This window comes from Erythrolamprus reginae, chromosome 6 (genome assembly GCF_031021105.1).
Source record: "Erythrolamprus reginae isolate rEryReg1 chromosome 6, rEryReg1.hap1, whole genome shotgun sequence".
Lineage (NCBI taxonomy): Eukaryota > Metazoa > Chordata > Lepidosauria > Squamata > Dipsadidae > Erythrolamprus > Erythrolamprus reginae.
The window spans coordinates 58,089,482-58,108,823 of record NC_091955.1 but is presented as its reverse complement, the minus strand read 5'-3'; the positions used below and the strand labels follow the sequence as shown (position 1 = coordinate 58,108,823).

At 39.3% G+C, this 19,342-nt stretch overlaps 2 protein-coding genes across 3 annotated transcripts in view; both read left to right on the top strand.

Moving 5' to 3' along the window:
• The window catches only part of LTA4H (leukotriene A4 hydrolase), a 29,795-nt gene extending 18,811 nt beyond the window's left edge, over positions 1-10,984 (top strand). Inside the window, exons 12-19 of the mRNA XM_070755859.1 lie at positions 675-819; positions 901-1,004; positions 1,694-1,764; positions 2,292-2,346; positions 3,019-3,114; positions 5,684-5,766; positions 8,544-8,648; positions 10,462-10,984. Coding sequence (XP_070611960.1) covers positions 675-819; positions 901-1,004; positions 1,694-1,764; positions 2,292-2,346; positions 3,019-3,114; positions 5,684-5,766; positions 8,544-8,648; positions 10,462-10,582 — 780 coding nt within the window. The 3' untranslated portion in view covers positions 10,583-10,984. The remainder of the gene's footprint in view (positions 1-674; positions 820-900; positions 1,005-1,693; positions 1,765-2,291; positions 2,347-3,018; positions 3,115-5,683; positions 5,767-8,543; positions 8,649-10,461) is intronic.
• Positions 10,985-15,591: 4,607 nt separating this feature from the next.
• HAL (histidine ammonia-lyase) overlaps positions 15,592-19,342 on the top strand; it is a 29,574-nt gene continuing 25,823 nt past the window's right edge. The window contains exons 1-3 of one of the 2 annotated variants that reach the window (XM_070755884.1): positions 15,592-15,941; positions 17,986-18,046; positions 18,257-18,293. In XM_070755884.1, coding sequence (XP_070611985.1) covers positions 15,695-15,941; positions 17,986-18,046; positions 18,257-18,293 — 345 coding nt within the window. In that variant the 5' untranslated portion in view covers positions 15,592-15,694. The remainder of the gene's footprint in view (positions 15,942-17,985; positions 18,047-18,256; positions 18,294-19,342) is intronic. The other variant, XM_070755885.1, reaches the window with a different exon arrangement.

The following is a 19,342-nucleotide window of genomic DNA, read 5'->3' as shown; positions in this document are numbered from 1 at the left end:
GTTCAGGGGGGTGCTGGCAAGCCCCCCAGGCCGGCTGCGACCTTTTAAAACACCCGCGCCGCTTCCCAGCTGTCTCCCGAAGCCGAACGCGGAAGTTCGGCTTTAGCGTTCAGCTTCAGGAGACAGTTGGGAAGCGGCGCGGGTGTTTTAAAAGGTCGCAGCTGGCCTGGGGGGCTTGCCAGCACCCCCCGAACCCCGAACCCAGGTTCGGGGGGGTGCTGGGAAGCCCCCCAGGCCGGCTGTCACCTTTTAAAACAGCTGCGCGGCTTCCCAGCAGTCGCCGAAAGCCGGTTTTTTGCGGGGGTTTTTTGGTTGCACGGATTAATTGAGTTTACATTGTTTCCTATGGGAAACAATGTTTCGTCTTACGAACCTTTCGTCTTACGAACCTCCTCCTTGCACCAATTAAGTTCGTATCATGAGGTATTACTGTATTTGGATCTCCTTTTCTCCTTTTTGGTACACTGGTATTGTTTTTTTGTTGTTAATGCTGGACATAGGCATTTATTTTGTTTTTCTGTTTTGTATTTTATCTTCTATGATAAAACAAAATAAATATACTTTTGAAAAAGAAGAATCCCACCCAAAACCATACAGGTAGTCGAAGCAGCTTGCAGAGTAGTTGTGTAAAGTGTGCTGCTAAGAAAATCTTGATTTTCATAACTGTTTTCTAGATTAATAACCTTGGAAGCACAAATGAAGTGACTAATTTGATCCCTAATTTGAAGGAAGTAGACCCCGATGTTGCCTATTCTTCTGTTCCATATGAGAAAGGCTTTGCTTTATTGCTTCATCTGGAGCAGCTGCTTGGTGGACCAGGTATTAATTTATTTTAAAACTGCATTACTTTCTTTAACCTAGACATTCTACTATTGATTGATATATGTCATATTGTCACAGATGTCTTCATTGGGTTTTTGAGAGCATACGTCCAACAGTTTGCATACAAGAGTATAGTGACTGAAGACTGGAAGAATTTCCTCTACTCCTATTTCAAGGATAAGGTTAGGTGCTATTCTTATAATTCAAGATTTTACTTACAATTCAAACTAAAAGAATGGAATGGAATGAAATCAAACTTTTTTATACACAATCCTTTCAATAAACCACTTTGCTTTTTATTTATTTATCCAATTTGTAAGATGCCCCATTTCCCCCACTTAAAAGTTACAGACATGAGAATTTTAGTAATATAAATATAGGTCATGAATTGATTAAAACAAAGGCTAATTTCTTCAAAGGGGCTCAAACTACCCGACAAATATGTTGAAGCAAAATATGCCATTATGAGGATTCTATCATGGGAATGTAAAATGATAAAGAAAAGCGGCACAATAATTTTAATTCACATACTATTCAGGATTATATGGCTTGGGATCAGAATAGTATTACTTTTGAAGAAATAGGTATAAAACACATTATTTAAATATTTATCCCGGCCTGCATCCAGCAAAGTCAACCCATGCTTTAATTGCTAATGACTAAATTGTATTCTATTCATTATGAGTAAAATCTATATCTTGGAATCTGGAGACTTGATGATTTCTTACATATTCAACTACATTTAATTTGCTTTGGTGACTTTTTTTAAAAAAAGTGGGGTATGTTACATTGTAAGAAATTGATATGAGTTTAAAAGCAATTTTGGTTCACTGCCAACATTTTGGCTAACGTGATGTCATTTTTTTCCTAGGTTAATGTTCTTAACAAAGTTGACTGGAATGCATGGATGCATACTCCTGGTATGCCACCAGTAAAACCTGAGTAAGAGTTTTCCTCTAGAGGTTCTCCCCATTTTCTTATTTATAGTCAGAGCTTTTAGTTTTATTTTTAAAGCTATTGCTTAATAAAGATGTTTGATTTTTTTAAAAACCCACATTATCTGCTTTGGATCTTTTGTTTGTTATGCTAACATGAGCATTTAGTTGATTACTAGAAGAATATAGGACACATTATTTTTTACATGATCCAATGGTACACATAGAATAGTTGGTACATATGGTACATATAGAATAGTTTTGTAGAAAAATAAAAAATGTATTAAAAATCAATATTGCCAATATTATTCAAAAATCAAGTATCTATATCTAAATAGCTATAAAATATTTTGGAATTATTTTTTTAAAATTCTACATATTATAAGTGAAGTTCTTTATATTACATACACTGCTCAATGCATGTGTAGCATTAGGCATATGTCAAAAATAAACATGTAATTTCAGGCGGATGAACATGCACATACATACTTTTACATTTGTAAACAAATCCTGTTCTTTTTTCCCCATCATTAGATATGACACTACATTATCAAATGCTTGTGTCGCCTTGAGCCAAAGATGGATCAAAGTGAGTTAATGACTTCTTATACAAAAAAGGTTTTATATGTTGGTCCAGTGTTATCTTAGTGTTCCATTTTGCATTGACTTCCACATAGCATAGTGCAGAATTTAATACAAGATTGTTGACAACCTACCCTGAGTCACCTCGAGAAGGGCAGCATAGAAATCTAATTAATAATAAACAAATAAATTTATATTGAAATATTGTTTCATTAACTGCTGTTTTAGATTGTTTTGAACATTATTTCTTTCTGTATTTTTTGGGGGGGATAGTATGAGTGTGAGAGATATTGCATGAATTCACTTAATAGAAATAAGTGCTTGCCATAATGCTATGATTTAAAGTTGTTCATAATTATGTGGAAGTAAGGCTTTAATTTTCCTTATGGCAATTGGAATATGTTACACATTCAGTAGGAAGTATGTTCTAATCTTGCCTTTGCATATGTTTTTTTAAAATGTTTGTTATCTTTATAACTCTGTAAGTATGTCAGAGAAAAACATTTCTTGTCTTTAAAGAAAACTGAAGTCCTTGGTGTCTGATCCTTATTTACCAAAGTGAGGTTTGATAAATGAAATCCTTCTGAATGTAGATTCTGGTATTTTAGAAACTATGAGCTCCTTTGTATATCCCTGCTTTTGTGTGTTTCACATTTCTTCTCAATTTGGCTTCCTTTAGGCCACTGAAAGTGATCTTGGTTCTTTCAGCTCAGCTGATATAAAAGATCTATCTTCTCACCAACTAATTGAGTTCCTTGTACTCCTGCTGTTGGAGGTAAGTGGTTGCCAGTCATTTGTCATTTAAACGTATGTGTGTTCAGCGAGACATTGAAAAGAAGGTTTTTTTCCAAGGAATATGGCATGAACCTAGTGGTTTAGACAAAGGGTCTCCAATCTTGGCAACTTTACAACTCGTGGACTTCAACTCCCATAATTCTTCAGCCAGCATGAGGAATTCTGGGAGTTGAAGTTCACAAGTCATAAAGTTGCCAATGTTGGAGACCTCTGGTTTCATTAATTTGGAAAATTGAATGTTTATTCAAATTGTTCGGCTACCCATCTCGTCTAAATGATTCTGGGAAAAGTCACAACTAGGCAAAAAGATAAAAACTCATACAGGTAGTCCTTGACTTACAACATATTCATTTAGGGATCGTTTGAAGTTACAATGGCACCAACAAAAGGAACTTGTGACAATTTTTCATCATACTTATGGCTGTTGCAGCATCCTCATGGTCACATGATTTACATTCAGATGCTTGACCAATGACTCACATTTATGATGGTTGCAGTGTCCCAGAGTTCCCTTTTGCAACTTTCTGACAAACAAAGTCAATGAGGGAAGCCAAATTCACTTAACAACTGTATTACTAATTTAAGAACTGCAGCGATTCACTTAACAAATAAGACAAGAAAAGTCGTAAAATAGATTTAACAAATTTCTCACTGAACAACAAAAAATTGAGGCTCAATTGTGGTCATAAGTTGAGGATTACCTGTATACAAACATAATTTATGCACAATCAATTAAAAAAAAACAACAGAAAATCATGATCAGCAGAATTCATTCTACTTCAGTTCATGTCTTCAGGTCTTCCTAAAGGCTGGGAGGGTCAGGGCCAATTTAGGCCTTTAAGAGTCATAACCAGTACCTTAAATTGGGTCCTGAACAGGGATGAAATGCTACCAGTTCTGGTCAGTTTGCCCAAACCATTAGTAACAAATACTTCCAGTTATCCGAACCGGTAGTAAAAATGCTTTTAAAAAGTAAAAAGAAAAAAGTTTTACATGTTTATTATTATTTATTCGACTTCTATGCCACCCAATCCTGAAGGATATGATCCAGTGGCACAACTGGTTGTCACAGCTTTTTAAAACCTTTTTAAACCTTTTAAAAAAGCATTTTACTACCTATTCCACAGATCTGATAGTAAAAAAATGCTTTTAAAAGTTTTTTTTTTTAAAGTCCCAATTCTCAGCTGTTTGGCAAACGGTAGAGAAGGAACCTTTTTTAAAAAAAAAAAATACTTTTTAAAGCATTTTTTAAAAACTACCTATTCTCTGGAACTGTGACTGTGAGGTTTCTGCTTTGTTGAAAGGGCTGTTTCGTGTGAATTCCACCCGCTTCTGCATTTACGCTTTACGTAGAGTGTGAAAGTTGTTTTTCGAGCTCTTTGTGGCTCTGTGAGGTTCCTGCTTGTTGCAGGGATAATTTTGTGTGCTTTAGTATTGTGTGTGAGTCATTTGTCTAGTTTTTCTATTTTTTTTGTGTGCAAAGTGTGAGTTCATTTTTGAGTTCTCAGTCAGTGAGCTTTCTGCTTGTTGCAGGAGCCACTTTGTGTGAAGTCAGCTGCTTTTGCATTGTGTGTGTGAGACTCAGTTGTGTTGCTTTTGTGTTTTTTAAGTGTGAACATTGGTTTTTGAGTTCACCTGGTCACATGACCATGACCACCAAGCCATGACCACCCAGTCACATGACCACCAAGCCACACCCATAGAAAACTTTTAGATTTCATCACTGACATGGAACCAATGCTGTTCGTGGGGCTGAGGAGTAAAGTGTTCTGTTTGATGACAACCCATGCCAATACATTCTACACCAGCTGCAACTCCTGGATGCTCTTCAAGGGCAATTCCTTATATATCACAATACATTAAGCCATTAAAGCGATGACAAATGTATACCGTACTCATACATTTGTCATCGCTTTAATGGCTTAATGTATTGTGATATATAAGTAGAGCCCCTGGTTCAGGAACAGGTGCAACTGGCATATAAGATGCAGTTGCATAATGTTATTTTTTGCATTATGCCAATGTATAAATAGTGAGAAAAGTATTATTCTTTTCATTCACAAACATGGGGAATGATCAGCTCAGGGAAGCTTTTCGTTAAATTGTTTCATTTGTTTCCTTCTTCCTTATTTGTGTAAGCATAAGGCAAGGACTTACATTACAAATTAACCAACGTTTTTTTAATATAGATGTTAGTTTAGAAAGGGCTCTGGGTATGTTGGTAACTATCAGAACAAGCAAGACTGAGGAAAATAGATTGGACGCCAAAAGAAACAATGCTAGAAATTGGTAACTTAACTTTATTATTTCTATTTAATGAATATAGACCAAAGGCAAAAGTTGTGTAATAATATCATTATCTGCTGTGAACTGCACTTTTCTACAACAGAATGAGTGAATTTCCTTAAAAATTCTGCTTAGAACGGCTTAGAAACTGTCATTGTTACTTAGAACTAAATATATATTATTGTGGGTTTTTTCTCCATTTCCTTTTCCTCCTTGTCTGTCCTTCCCTTTCTCATGCGTACATCCCATTTCAAAATTCATAGAATCCTCTTCCAGTGAGCCATGTGAGTCGAATGCAGGAAATCTATGACTTCAATGCAACAAACAATTCCGAAATCAGATTCAGGTTCGTTGCAAATATAGAAATAGTTGCAAATCATTTTTTCTACTTAGTCCCATTGCACGTAGACCTAAATCTCTCATGATGGAGATCAAATTAGACATGGAAACAAATATCTAAAAGTAAGTAGCTGTTCAAGAATGAGAGCATCACATCTGGGAAGTTGGAAAATGATACTTTTGTTTTGTTTTGTACTTAGGCTCCTTTAAATGATGAATTATATCTGCTTAGTTAGAAATGTTTTGCAGATTTAATATGCTTACTTTGATCCCAACAAACATTGTTAACTAGACTATTAAGCTTATAGTTAAATAAGTCATCATTACATCAGGATTAATATATTTTTTCTTTGTTTCATCCTCATGTACTGACTTCAGTGCTTTGTTTCCAGTCTCTTGTTTTCAAATTTAAAAGTTATTTATAAATTGGCCACAATTCAACCACAATTTCCTATTTTGGTCTTCAGCAAGCAACATGGGGTTTAAAGAGATAAGAATGAACATTCCAAATGGGAGGAAAGGGAAGGGCAATGATCTATGGGCTTGACAGTCACTCACCTAAATTTGTTAAGCCTAGAATGAAAATTGTCTAATCTGTAGAGCAGTGATTTTCAACCGTTTTTGAGCTGCGGCACATTTTTTACATATGCAAAATTATGGGGCACATTGAGCGGGGGGGGGGGGAGTGGGGGGGATAAAATACGTTTGGACAAAAAAATTATCTCTCTCCCTCCCTTTCGCTCTATTTCTCTCCCTCTTTCTCTCCCTTCCTTCCCCTCTCTGTCCATCCCTCTTTCTTCCTTCCTTCCTCTCTTTTTGCTCTCTTTCTATCTCTCCCTCCTTCCCTGCCTCTCTTTCTCTCTCCTGCTTTCTTTCTCTCTCTTTCTCTCTTGCTTTCTTTCTCTCTCTCTTTCTCTCTCTCTTGCTTTCTTTCTCTCTCTCTTGCTTTCTTTCTCTCTCTCTTGCTTTCTTTCTCTCTCTTTCTCTCTCTCTTGCTTTCTTTCTCTCTGTCTTGCTTTCTTTCTCTCTCTCTCTTGCTGAGCTTCGCAGCACACCTGACCATGTCTCGCGGCACACTAGTGTGCCACGGCACACTGGTTGAAAAACACTGCTGTAGAGGGTGCTGCAAGTTTTTAAAATTCTAAATTTTGATTTGTCAGTTTGATTATTCATTATCTATATCAGTGATGGCGAACCTATGGCACGGGTGGCACAGGTGGTACATGGAGCCATATCTTCTCAAACGCGAGCCATTGCCCTAGCTCAGCTCCAGCTTGTGTGTGCTGACCAGCTGATTTTTGGCTCGCACAGAGGCCCTTGGAGGGCGTTTTCGGCTTCCAGAGAGCCTCCAGGGGGATGGGGAGGGCGTTTTTACCCTTCCCTGGCACCCAGGAAGCCTTTGGAGCCTGGGCAGGGCAAAACATGAGGCTACTGGGGCTACCAGAAGTTGGGAAACAGGCTATTTCCAGCCTCCAGAGGACCTCCAGGGGGCGGGGAAGCTTTTCGCCCTCCTCAAGCATTGAATTAGGGGCACTCGCACATGTGCGTAGCGCAGGCCCATGCTCTTTCAGCACCTGAGGAAAAAAGGTTTGCCATCACTGGTCTATATGTTATGTGCAAGAGTCTTACATATTAGTTTAGTTGTTCATGAAGCACTGAAAAACACTATCAATATGTTGATTTGATGGATGTTGTAGAACAGGGCTGTCAAAATCCTGGCCCACAGGCCAGATGTGTTGCCTGCTAGCCATGCCCATGCCTGGTTTAGCAAAGGTGGGGAAAGTCCGATACGTTATGTGATGCTGCCATGACATGAGTTTGATACCCCTGTTGTAGAATAAAGCAAATTGACGGTGTGTGTGTGTTTAAGAAAGCCCAGGGAGAAGTTAAAAGCATATGTCTAGTGTGTTATAAAACTTTAGGGGATAAAACATTTAAAAATATGTCTGTGTAAGGAATATCTTGCCAAGATTGCTTATGCATCTTGCTTAAACCTTACCGCTAGGAGCAAATTATCATTTTTAAAGCTTTTCTTGTGTGCCAATTAAATTTTTGTAACTGAATATCTGTGTGTGTGTGTATATATATATGTATATATAATATGTTTTCATAGATTTTCACAGGTACAGGTATGAAGGTCTTGGCATATTCGGGTTTCTTCCCGTGTAGGATTCAGTGATTTCTGGCAACGTTTCGACGAGGTCTCACTCGTCATCTTCAGGCTGGTGCTTCTGTCCTTGTTCTGTTCGCCCTAGAACAAGGACAGAAGCACTAGCCTGAAGATGACGAGTGGGACCTCGTCGAAATGTTGCCAGAAATCTCTAAATCCTACACAGGAAGAAACCCAATATATATAATATGTTTTTTCTGTTGGATCACCCTGGCTGGCCGAAACGTGGACTCCAGGAAGGACGTCTTCGTGACGTCAAAGCTCTGCCCCTGGAATTCCCTATTGGGATTCCCCACCTCCGTTTGAGCCTCCCGACCGGCTGACAGCTCCGCGGCTCTTCTGCGAAGGTGACAGCCGGGCGGCGGCGCTAAGTTTGCGTAGTGGTTCAATTTATTTGTTTGTTTGTTTATTTAATTCAATTTTTTTATACCGCCCTTCTCCTTAGGCTCAAGAATAGCATATTGTTTAGGAATAGCATATTGTAGAATCTGCATTATTATTAATTATATATAAAAAGGATTTATATATAAGTGTTTAAAAATGGTTAAGTTGTTTATAGTAATATAAATGAATACAATAAAAAGGGAAATGAACTTCATCTTGCTACCTTTCAGATGGCTCCGCCTCTGCATTCAAGCAAAGTGGGAAGATGCCATCCCTCTAGCTCTAAAGATGGCTACTGAACAAGGCCGCATGAAATTTACTCGCCCATTATTCAAGTAAGACAAATGTCAAAATGTTTTCATGATCATTGACTTAAATGACATTTTTGACTTTTTCAAAATCACCAGTACAGTGTTCCCTCGATTTTCGCGGGTTCGAACTTCGCGAAATGTCTATACCACGGTTTTTCAAAAATATTAATTAAAAAAATACTTTGCATTTCCCCCCCCATATAATGGTTTTTCCTGCACGATGACGTCATATGTCATCACCAAACTTTCGTCCACCTTTAATAATTTTTTTAAAATAAACTTTAATAAAGAAACATGGTGGGTAATACTGTAATCTAAATTGTTGCTAAGGGAATGGGAAATTGCAATTTAGGGGTTTAAAGTGTTAAGGGAAGGCTTGTGATACTGTTCATAGCCAAAAATAGTGTATTTACTTCCGCATCTCTACTTCACGGAAATTCAACTTTCGCGGGCGGTCTCGGAACGCATCCCCCGCGGAAATCGAGGGAACACTGTATCAGAATTATAATGCGAATATATATATATATCCCTTATGAACTATCTTAATATGCAATTTTTAATAGCTGCTGTTTAGTCTATTTCTTTTCATATGCCAAGCAATACAAATTTCACAACCTGGATGTTGATGGAGCAAGAGTTAGCAACCTTTTTTATAAAGCTGACATTGCTGTTTTATAATGTCATTTTAAAACTAAAATCATTAATACATTCTAAAGAATAGCAGATTTTATAAGATCAAATGGACAGGGGTGTCAAATTGGCGGCCAATGGGCCAGATGCAACACATGCAGACCACGCCCACCCCAACTCCACAAATGGGGAAAATGTCACAAAATATTACGGAATGCCAATGTGACCCTGCAAGTTTGACGCCCATTATAAAGGACAGTGATGGCGAACCTTTTTTTCCTCAGGTGCCGAAAGAGCGTGCATGTGCACTATCGCGCATGCGTGAGTGCCCACACCCATAATTCAATACCATGGGAGGGTGAAGACACCTTCCCCCCCCTCCCGAGGCCCTCTGGAGGCCAGAAATATCCTGTTTCCCAACTTCTGGTGGGCCCAGTAGGCTCATGTTTCACCCTCCCCACGCTCCAAAGGCTTCCATGAAGCGGAAGGAGGTAAAAACGCCCTCTCCATTCCCCCGGAGGCTCTCTGGAAGCCTAAAATGCCCTCCCAGAACCTCTATGTGAGCCAAAAATCAGCTGGATGGCACACACATGTATGTTGAAGCTGGGCTGGGGCAACAGCTCATGAGCTAGCAGATATGGCTCTGTGTGCCACCTGTGGCACCCATGCCATAAGTTCGCCATTACTGATATAGGAGAACTTAAATATTCTTAAATTTGGCTGTGAAATTTTGACTTTTTAAAATAATTCTGTAACTGGAGATTAAACATATTGATGATCACATTTGATTGAAGCAAGCACTCTTAACAGTCAGAGCAATTTATATATATAATGAGACATTTTGAAAATATGATTTTGATTTAATTACATGATTAGACTAGCTGAGACCTTGTTTTGTTTTACCTATCACTCCACTTTGGGATTTTTACAATAGCAGATGTATATACATATTTTACATAAATAATATAAATTCTCCACATTAGACAAGGATGTAACTAAGTAAGTTCCAAACAGATTCCATGCAAATCTGCTCCTATTTATCATGTAGCATGTTTCTCAAAACTCTGAATATACTCCAAATGGAGTAGATAAACTATATGATCCTACTTAGTTTGCACTCTAGTTTTAATTATATGGAACACTGTACTGATAATGAAAGCAAAAGTGCTAAAACATTTTTTTTTTTGTTATGTGGAATTTTTTATAGGGATCTCTATAAATTTGAAAAATCACGCGACCAAGCCACCAGTGCCTTCCAGCAGCACAAAATATCTATGCATCCAGTGACTGCAATGTTGGTATCCAAAGACCTGGGCCTAACAGCCTAACTTCTGCAGAGTTCATGGTGCTGACCTTGTATAAGAAAATTTTGCTATTTTCCACCCTTTTGACAAAAAAATACAAATAAAATCATGGTAGATCTCATTTGCTTTCTTACTTTACATTGTGTTCTGAACCTGGAACAAAGAATCCCTTTCTACATTTTCTAAAGCTTTGCACTTCTGCTCCATACACTTTCTGCAAAACCAAGGGGGAAAAAATCCTTATATTTTTCTAGTTTGCTACACCAATTGTACTTTTACCACAACAAATATAAGTACTCGTGGACTTTATTGAAACTGTATTAACATTAGCTTTTTGAGTCCTTGTATCCTTTATGTTGGTATACTTAATAACATAATCATTGATTTAATCAGAAGAGTGAAATAAACAATGAACATATAAAACAATCTCTGATTTATATTCTTTCTTTAACAATGTCGGTCTAGCTTTCACGTGATCACAATTCAGATGCTTGACAACTAGTTTTATATTTTTTTACAGTTGTAGTATCCTGAGGTCCTGTCATCACCTTTGCCACCTCCTGACAAGCAAAGTAAATGGGGAAGCCAGATTAAATTAACAGCCTTGTTACTAATTTAACAACTGCATTGATTCACTTGACAACTGTGTCAAGAGAGCTCATAAAATGAGGCAAAACTCACTCAACAAATGTCTCACTCAATAACAAAAAATTTGGGCTCAATTGTGGTCGTAAGTTGAGGACTACCTGTACTGCTGGAAAGCCATAATTGCAGGGTCTAACAAAATATCATGGTTTTGACAAGAGTCTCAGAGCATGCCCTCTTCTAGTTCTTTTTAGGTTGAAATGATAGGAGACAGATTGTTTGTATGTGCTTCCTATTTCTATTCAACCTAAGCAGATTAGCAGAGGGCTAGATACACTCATGCACGTATACACACACAGAGAGAGAGAGAGAGAGTACAGATATATATTGGTCTTTTGTGACACTTGAGATGCAGCCACAATTCTCTAATGTTTTAAAATATTTTTTCAACCATATTTTAATTTTCGAAGATTTATAGCTGTCATCCTTTGTTGTTTCTCCCTATTGCTTATGGAAGGTGATGAGTTGTTTTTTTTTAGAAACATGCTGAATTTTGCCTAGACAAAAAAGTGTGTTATTTCCTGCAGTGATGGAAGAAAGATAAAACAGAGCTAACAGGAAATTAATAGTGATCCCTCCTGTGCCATTTCCAAATAAATCCATAAGACTGTATTGCATGTATAAAGAATTGTAGTTTCCATGTACTATAGTGAAATTTCAATCTGTTTCCCCATAGCCATATTTATTCTTTTATGGGGTTTTTTTTCTAATCCGAGCTGCATTTCAATGTGAAATAATACACCAGAGAAATCTGTAACAGATATTAGTTAAAGATTGTATATTCACATTTGGATTAATGATTAATACTAATAGGCCTACTATACATATGACTTCTGTTTGGGCTGAAGTCTAAAGGTTGTTGCTTTACCCTAGTTATTTTATGATCGATACTGATTTTGTCATTAGGGTAATCTTTTATATTATTTCAAAATGTACCCATACAGAAAACTACAACTTAATTGTAGTTAACTCTAACTCCTAATTCTAAGCTCATTTCAGAATGACTTCATCTATAGAATGGTAGTGAATTTGGGAAGGTGGACTAATTTATTTATACAAAACTATTGGCTTGTGATTGTGCATGCATACATTTTTTATTACCAACATAACATGAGATTTTGCTGTTGCATTTGATGATCAACACAAAGAAGGGGGAATAAAGTGCCTAGATGGGTTAAGTGTCTTAAAGGTTTGTATATACCTAGCAGAAGGCATAGTCATATATTTAAGTGCCTTAAAGGTTTGTATATTCCTGGCAGAAGAACAGAAGAGATGAAGATCAAGCCAGAAGTTCGCATTATTGCTTCCTTTTATCAACACCCCAAAAGAATGTCATTTTGTAGTACTGTACACAAAAATATGGCTGAGTTGAGTAATGTTTGTTCTGCTTGGTGCAATCGGAATTCCAAGCAACTCTGAACCCAATTTGTTTTTAATGGTACATGCTAGAGACTAAAACTTAGGGTTCTTTGCATAACAAAAAAGGAAGAGGTCCGTCATCTAAATAACTTGGGTTTTGTATATGTGCTTTACTTGAATATACTTAATATCAGACATATAAATAAAGGGAACACTCAAATAACATCCTAGATCTGACTGAATAAAATATTCTCATTGCATACTTTGTTCTGTACAAAGTTGAATGTGCACAACAGCATGTGAAATTGATTGCCAATCAGTGATGCTTTCTAAGTGGACAGTTTCATTTCACAGAAGTTTGATTTACTTGGAGTTATATTCTGTTAGAAACATAGAAGTCTGACGGAAGAAAAATACCTCATGGTCCATCTAGTCCAGTGTTTCCCAACCTTTTTTGAGCCGCGGCACATTATTCATATTTTCAAAATCCTGGGGAACACTGAAAGGGGGGGGGGCAGGCTAAAGAAAAGTTTGGACAAAAAAACCCTCTCTTCCTTTCGCTCTATTTCTCCCTCTTTCTCTCTTTTCCTTCCTTCCCTTCTTTCTCTCTCTCCATCCCTCTTTCTTTCTTCCTCTCTTTTTTGCTCTCTTTCTCTCTCCCTCCTTCCCTTCCTCTATGTCTTTCTCTCTCCCTTGCTCTCTCTCTCTCTCTGTCTCTCTTGCTATCTCTTGCTTTTTTCTCTCTCTCTTGCTCTCTCTCTTTCACTTTCTTGCTATATGTCTCTTTCTCTTTGCCTCTCTTGCTATCTCTCTCTCTTTCTTTCTCTCTCTCTGTCTCTCTTGCTATGTCTCTCTTTCTTTGTCTTTCTCTCTCTCTCTGTGCCTCTCTTGCTAAGTCTCTTTTTCTCTTGCTATGTCTCTCTTTCTTTTTCTCTCTCTCTGCCTCTCTTGCTATGTCTCTCTTTCTCTCTTTCTCTATCTCTCTTTCTCTGCCTCTCTTTCTTGCTCTGTCTCTCTTTCTCTGCCTCTCTTGCTATGTCTCTCTTTCTCTCTCTGCCTCTCTTATATGTCTCTCTTTCTTTCTCTCTCTCTCTCTCAGCTGACTGCAAGCGGGAGCCCTGACGGCGGCAGCTGGACGTGCTGCTGGACACCGTATATGCCAGGCCCGCAGCGCCAGCATGTACGACGTCTAGCAGCACGTCCAACCACCACCGTCAGGGCTCCCGCTTGCAGTCAGCTGAGAGAGAGAGAGAGCGCTCCCTCTCGCCGCCGCCATCTCCCCGCGACTGCCTGCGGCCGCTGCGGCCACCACCACCCCGCTCCCATCGCCAGTGCCCTCCCGCCGGGCCACAAAGGACACTTGCCGTCGACGCCAGAGGAGCTCCAGCTGGGCGGGGCGCTGCCGGTACTTCCGTCCTGGGGCTCCCGCTCGCAGCTGTCAACCGGCTCCTGCTCGATGTCGCGGTTTTCGGCGCTCTCCTGCTGGGCCCCAAAGAAGGAAGGCGGGAAAAAGGCACGAAGAATGGAGCTCTCCTTCTTCCTGCCTTCCTTCTTTGGGGCCCAGCAGGAGAGCGCCGAAAACCGCGGCATCGAGCAGGAGCCGGGGGACAGCTGCGAGCGGGAGCCCCAGGACGGAAGTACCGGCAGCGCCCCGCCCAGCTGGAGCTTGGCGGCACACCTGGCCATGTCTCGTGGCACACTAGTGTGCCGCGGCACACCGGTTGGGAAACGCTGATCTAGTCTGCACTTATACTATTTTCTGTATTTTATCTTAGGATGGATATATGTTTATCCCAGGCATGTTTAAATTCAGTTACTGTGGATTTATCTACCATGTCTGCTGGTAGTTTGTTCCAAGGATCTACTACTCTTTCAGTAAAATAATATTTTCTCATGTTGCATTTGATCTTTCCCCCAACTAACTTCAGATTGTGTCCCGTTGTTCTTGTGTTCACTTTCCTATTAAAAACACTTCCCTCCTAGACCTTATTTAACCCTTGAACATATTTAAATGTTTCAATCATGTCCCCCCTTTTCCTTCTGTCCTCCAGACTATACAGATTGAGTTCATTAAGTCTTTCCTGATACGTTTTATGCTTAAGACCTTCCACCATTCTTGTAGCCCATCTTTGGACCCGTTCAATTTTGTCAATATCTTTTTGTAGGTGAGGTCTCCAGAACTGAACACAGTATTCCAAATGTGGTCTCACCAGCACTCTATATAGCGGGATCACAATGTCCCTCTTCCTGCTTGTTATACCTCTAGCTATGCAGCCAAGCATCCTACTTGCTTTCCCCACTGCCTGACTGCACTGTTCACCCATTTTGAGACTGTTGTTTAAGTGTTCCCTTTATTTTTTTTTGAGCAGTGTATATCATTGTTTAAAAATAGTTAAGTTGTTTATAGTAATATAAATGAATACAATTAAAAGGGAAATTATTTTTTTTGAGCAGTGTATTCAGGGGTGGGCTGCTGCCCGCATAGGGGGAATGCAGCGGGATAGCGAAAATGGAGCTCTCCACCCCAGAGTATCCAATTTGCAGTGAAAGATGTTGAAAGAAAATGCAGGGCGTCCTGCATAAGCCACGTTCACAGTGTGGTAGTAAAAAATTTGTTAGCCCTTCATTGAGTATATTTTTGTAATAAGTATTATCTCAGAGCTTTTTGAGATTGAATACATCTGAAGACATTAGCAACGTTAGCTATTCAAGTAGGTAAAACTTTGAAAGTGGATGCGTGGGTAATATTTTTAAATTCACATGGGATGTTTTAATTAATAGAAAATCAAATTCACCAGGAAAAAGTTTGAATTCAGATCATTATCTGAGTCAAATGTTTGGAACCACTTGAGTTTAGGAAGTAGTTCTTACAAGAACAAAAATGAAACAGTACAGCTAATTTAATTTACAAAGACTTTCTCTTTTTTCTTTTATCAGTTACTTGGTTATGTACATATGTTGATTTGTTTGCAGAACCCAGGAACCTCCGGGTGGGTGGGTGGCTTTTTAGTCTCCTGATTGGGACAGTAGAAGCCAGTCAGGTGGTTTGTGCTGCAGAATGTAGATCAGAGAGGTGCTTAGCCTTAAACTGAAGCTCTCTAGTAGCAGGACAACCCTGAATTGAAGTCAGGCATGCCAAGGTACACGGTGCATGTCCGAGGCGAATGGCTCACTGTCCCTTGTCAAACTGGGACAAACACAGTGCAATGGCTGGGAAAAGAAGCTCTGAGGCGTTATGTCAAAAACAAGCCTGACAATGGAGGGTTTGCTTCAGTGGAAGAAGTAGCATTCTATGTACGATGCTGCAAAGGACTTGGATTGCTGGACCACGACGATGCCTTGGAGGATGTCCTAGAGGACAATGAATTTGTGGAAGTTGGTAAGCAAACTACACATTACAGGTCTGAAAATATCTTGTGTGCATCAAAGAGAAATGATATATTTCATAAATTGAAATGGTCAAAAAGGGAAAAGATGTCAGGAAGTAATATAGTCTGGTCTCCTGAGAAGGCAGCATCAGGAGCATGTTTATCTTTAAATGTATGGTATTTTAGTCTGAATTACTTTCAAATACAGTAATCCCTCGCTACTTCGCGGTTGATCTTTCGCGGATTCACTGCTTCACGGGTTTTTTCAAAAGGAAAAGAACGCCGGGGCAGGGATGGTTTGTGTGTGTGTGAGAGAGAGAGAGAGAACTGCGGTGGTGGCTTTCTTCAGCCCGCGCGGTAGCTGAGAGAAGCCGGTCTCTTTCAGTGGTCAGTAGCGGTGGGTTGTTAATAATACAAGGAGGGTTTTATTTATTTATTTATTAGATTTGTATGCTGCCCCTCTCCTCAGACTCGGGGCGGCTCACAACAATAATAAAACAGTGTACAATGAACAAATCTAATATTTAAAAGAAAATACAGTATCTAAAATCCCATTATTTGAAAAACATACAGCACAAGCATACCATACATAAAACTATATAAGCCTGGGGGAGATGTCTCAATTCCCCCATACCTGGCGATATAGGTGGGTCTTAAGCAATTTACAAAAGACAAGGAGGGTGGGGGCAGTTCTGATCTCTGGAGAGAGTTGATTCCAGAGGGCCGGGGCCGCAACAGAGAAGGCTCTTCCTCTGGGGCCCACCAGACGATATTGTTTAGTCCAGTGTTTCCCAACCTTGGCAACTTGAAGATATTTGGACTTCAACTCCCAGAATTCCCCAGCCAGCATTCACTGGCTGGGGAATTCTGGGAGTTGAAGTCCAAATATCTTCAAGTTGCCAAGGTTGGGAAACACTGGTTTAGTCGACAGGACCCGGAGAAAGCCAACTCTGTGGGACCTTATGGGCCGCTGGGATTCGTGCGGCAAAAGACAGTCTCGGAGGTATTCTGGTCTGATGCCATGTAGGGCTTTATAGGTCATTATCAACACTTTGAATTGTGACCGGAAACTGATCGGCAGCCAGTGCAGGCCACGGAGTGTTGGAGAGACATGGGAAAACCTAGGTAATCCCACAATAGCTCTCGCAGCTGAATTACTCGTTAAGTACATACAAAAATATCTTTCCTCTACTTTGCAGAAAATCATTTTTCGCTGGCGGTCTTGGAACGCATCCACCGCGAAAAACGAGGGATCACTGTATCTTTAAAGCATTTTTAGAAGGGGTATGCAAACCATGTATTTTCCTTATTCATGATCTGAAGGAAAATATATTTGAACTAAACTGGGGGTTTTGATGTCACATTCAACATAACATCCCAGATTTTGTCCCTGTGCTGTTTGTCCTTTATCATTCCTCACTATTTTAGCTACCGTATCAAGCTTTTGATAATCAGTTTTTGATACAGGGGTTTGGTTTTGAGGCTTATGCTTTCACATTGGCCTTCTGTATTTATTGTTAACAATATAAATTAGACTGCTTTTTCCATAATGCCCATCCTCACCTCTATGAGAAAGGTATGTGCAATAAGAAATATATCTGATACAATTGTTGTATATGTCTGTTTGCTATAAAAATAGCATAGAGAGCTGTTTTCCCCCCAGGTTCTTCTGGGGTAGATATGGGAAATTGTGAATTGGCTGGGCTTTTTTTACTGTTTTTTTATTTAGTTGTTGCAACCTGCTCAAAGTGATGTTCTAAAATGGATGGCCATACAAATCTTTTAAATAAATAAGGGGATCAAGAAAAAAGAAAATATAAAGAGATAAGGGGAAATGGCGTAATAAGGTTTGGATTATTCAAATGGATGATGATGATGAAGATGAAAATTTACATTGAAGATTACATGCCACACAATTCCCAGTGAACTTAGTGTGCCTGATTCTGAATATGCAGAATATATTTCTTAGCAAAGAAAGATAACTAAGGTATAACTTACCTGGACATAGAAATGCAGAAAATTGTGTATTTATGATTAATAAACTTTTTCCTCCAGTGATACAAGGAGATGTAATGTCCCCAGATTTTATTCCGTCTCAACCAGAAGCTGTTTACTTGTATCCTTTGAAAAATCTCTCAGATTTATATTTTTTAAAAGATTCCAAGGTTGAAAAGATTTAGTTCAGTGCATAATTGTACTCTTTCTGTTGCTGATAACAGTAGCCTAAAAGAAGTTTAAATGAACAAAAGTAAAATAAATGCTCTGAAATTTACTTAAATGTGAACCACCAGCTTGCCATGTTTGTTTTCCTTATATGTTCTTTCAGATATAGATACAAAAACAGATATAGAGAACCGGAACAGGTATGGAGGAATAGTGGCTTATGAAAAGTTAGCATAGCCTTCAGCAATTTAATGTCCACATGTGATCAAATTAACAGCATCACAGCCAGAATGGCCATATTTTAGTGCCGTGAACCTATGGCATGCATGCCACAAGTGGCACACAGAGCAGTATTGGTGGGCACGCAAGCTCAAGAGCTGATTTTTGGGCCTTTTGGGAGGCTGATTTTCAGGCTGTTTCCAGCCTCTGGATGAAGTGGGGAAGGCCCATTTTTGCTCTCCTCAATACCAGACCCTTTTAAGGAGCCTGGGGAGGATGAAAAGAGCCTTCCCCACCATCCCAGAGGTCATGCAGAGGCCAGAAACATTCCATTTGCCGACTTCCGGTTGAACCGGAAGTTCCTTTTTTTTCTCTCCTCAAGCTTCAGAGACTTTCTAGGAGCCTGGGGAGAGTGAAAACACCCTTCTCCAACACACACACACCCGGAGGCTTTCCAGAGGCTAGAAATGGCCCATTTCCCAACTTGAGATGGGCCATTTCTGGCCTCTGGAGGGCCTCTCAGTGATGGGGAAGGTCATTTTTGCTCTCTTCAGGCTCCTAGAAAGGCTATAAAGCCTAGGGACTGGGAGAGTGAAAAATATGTGTGTCATTGCATGTTGGGAACAGGGGGATTACACGCACATGCTGGGGGCCCATGCATGGAATTATGGGTGTGGGCATAATTCCAAAGGCTCTCCCCTTTTGGCACAAGAACGAAGAAAGGTTCGCCATTACTGCACTAAGGGGACCTGAAATTAAAGTCTGCTTCATAATATATGTTACAGTAATTTGGAATATAAATCCAAATGTGTTTGCTTCCCTGTTCTCTCCCAATGCTTGTTTTTTCTTCTTTTAGATGATTTAGATGATGAGTCTTTGGAGAGAGGCAGCTTACAAATCTAATAAACTATAAGCTATAAATATGCAGCCTTCCTTGTTTTCTTAATTTTCCAATACTGTTCTAAAAACGTTGGTGTTCCAGTAATAAATTACCACCACAACAGTATGACACACTTCTGTGTGCACATCT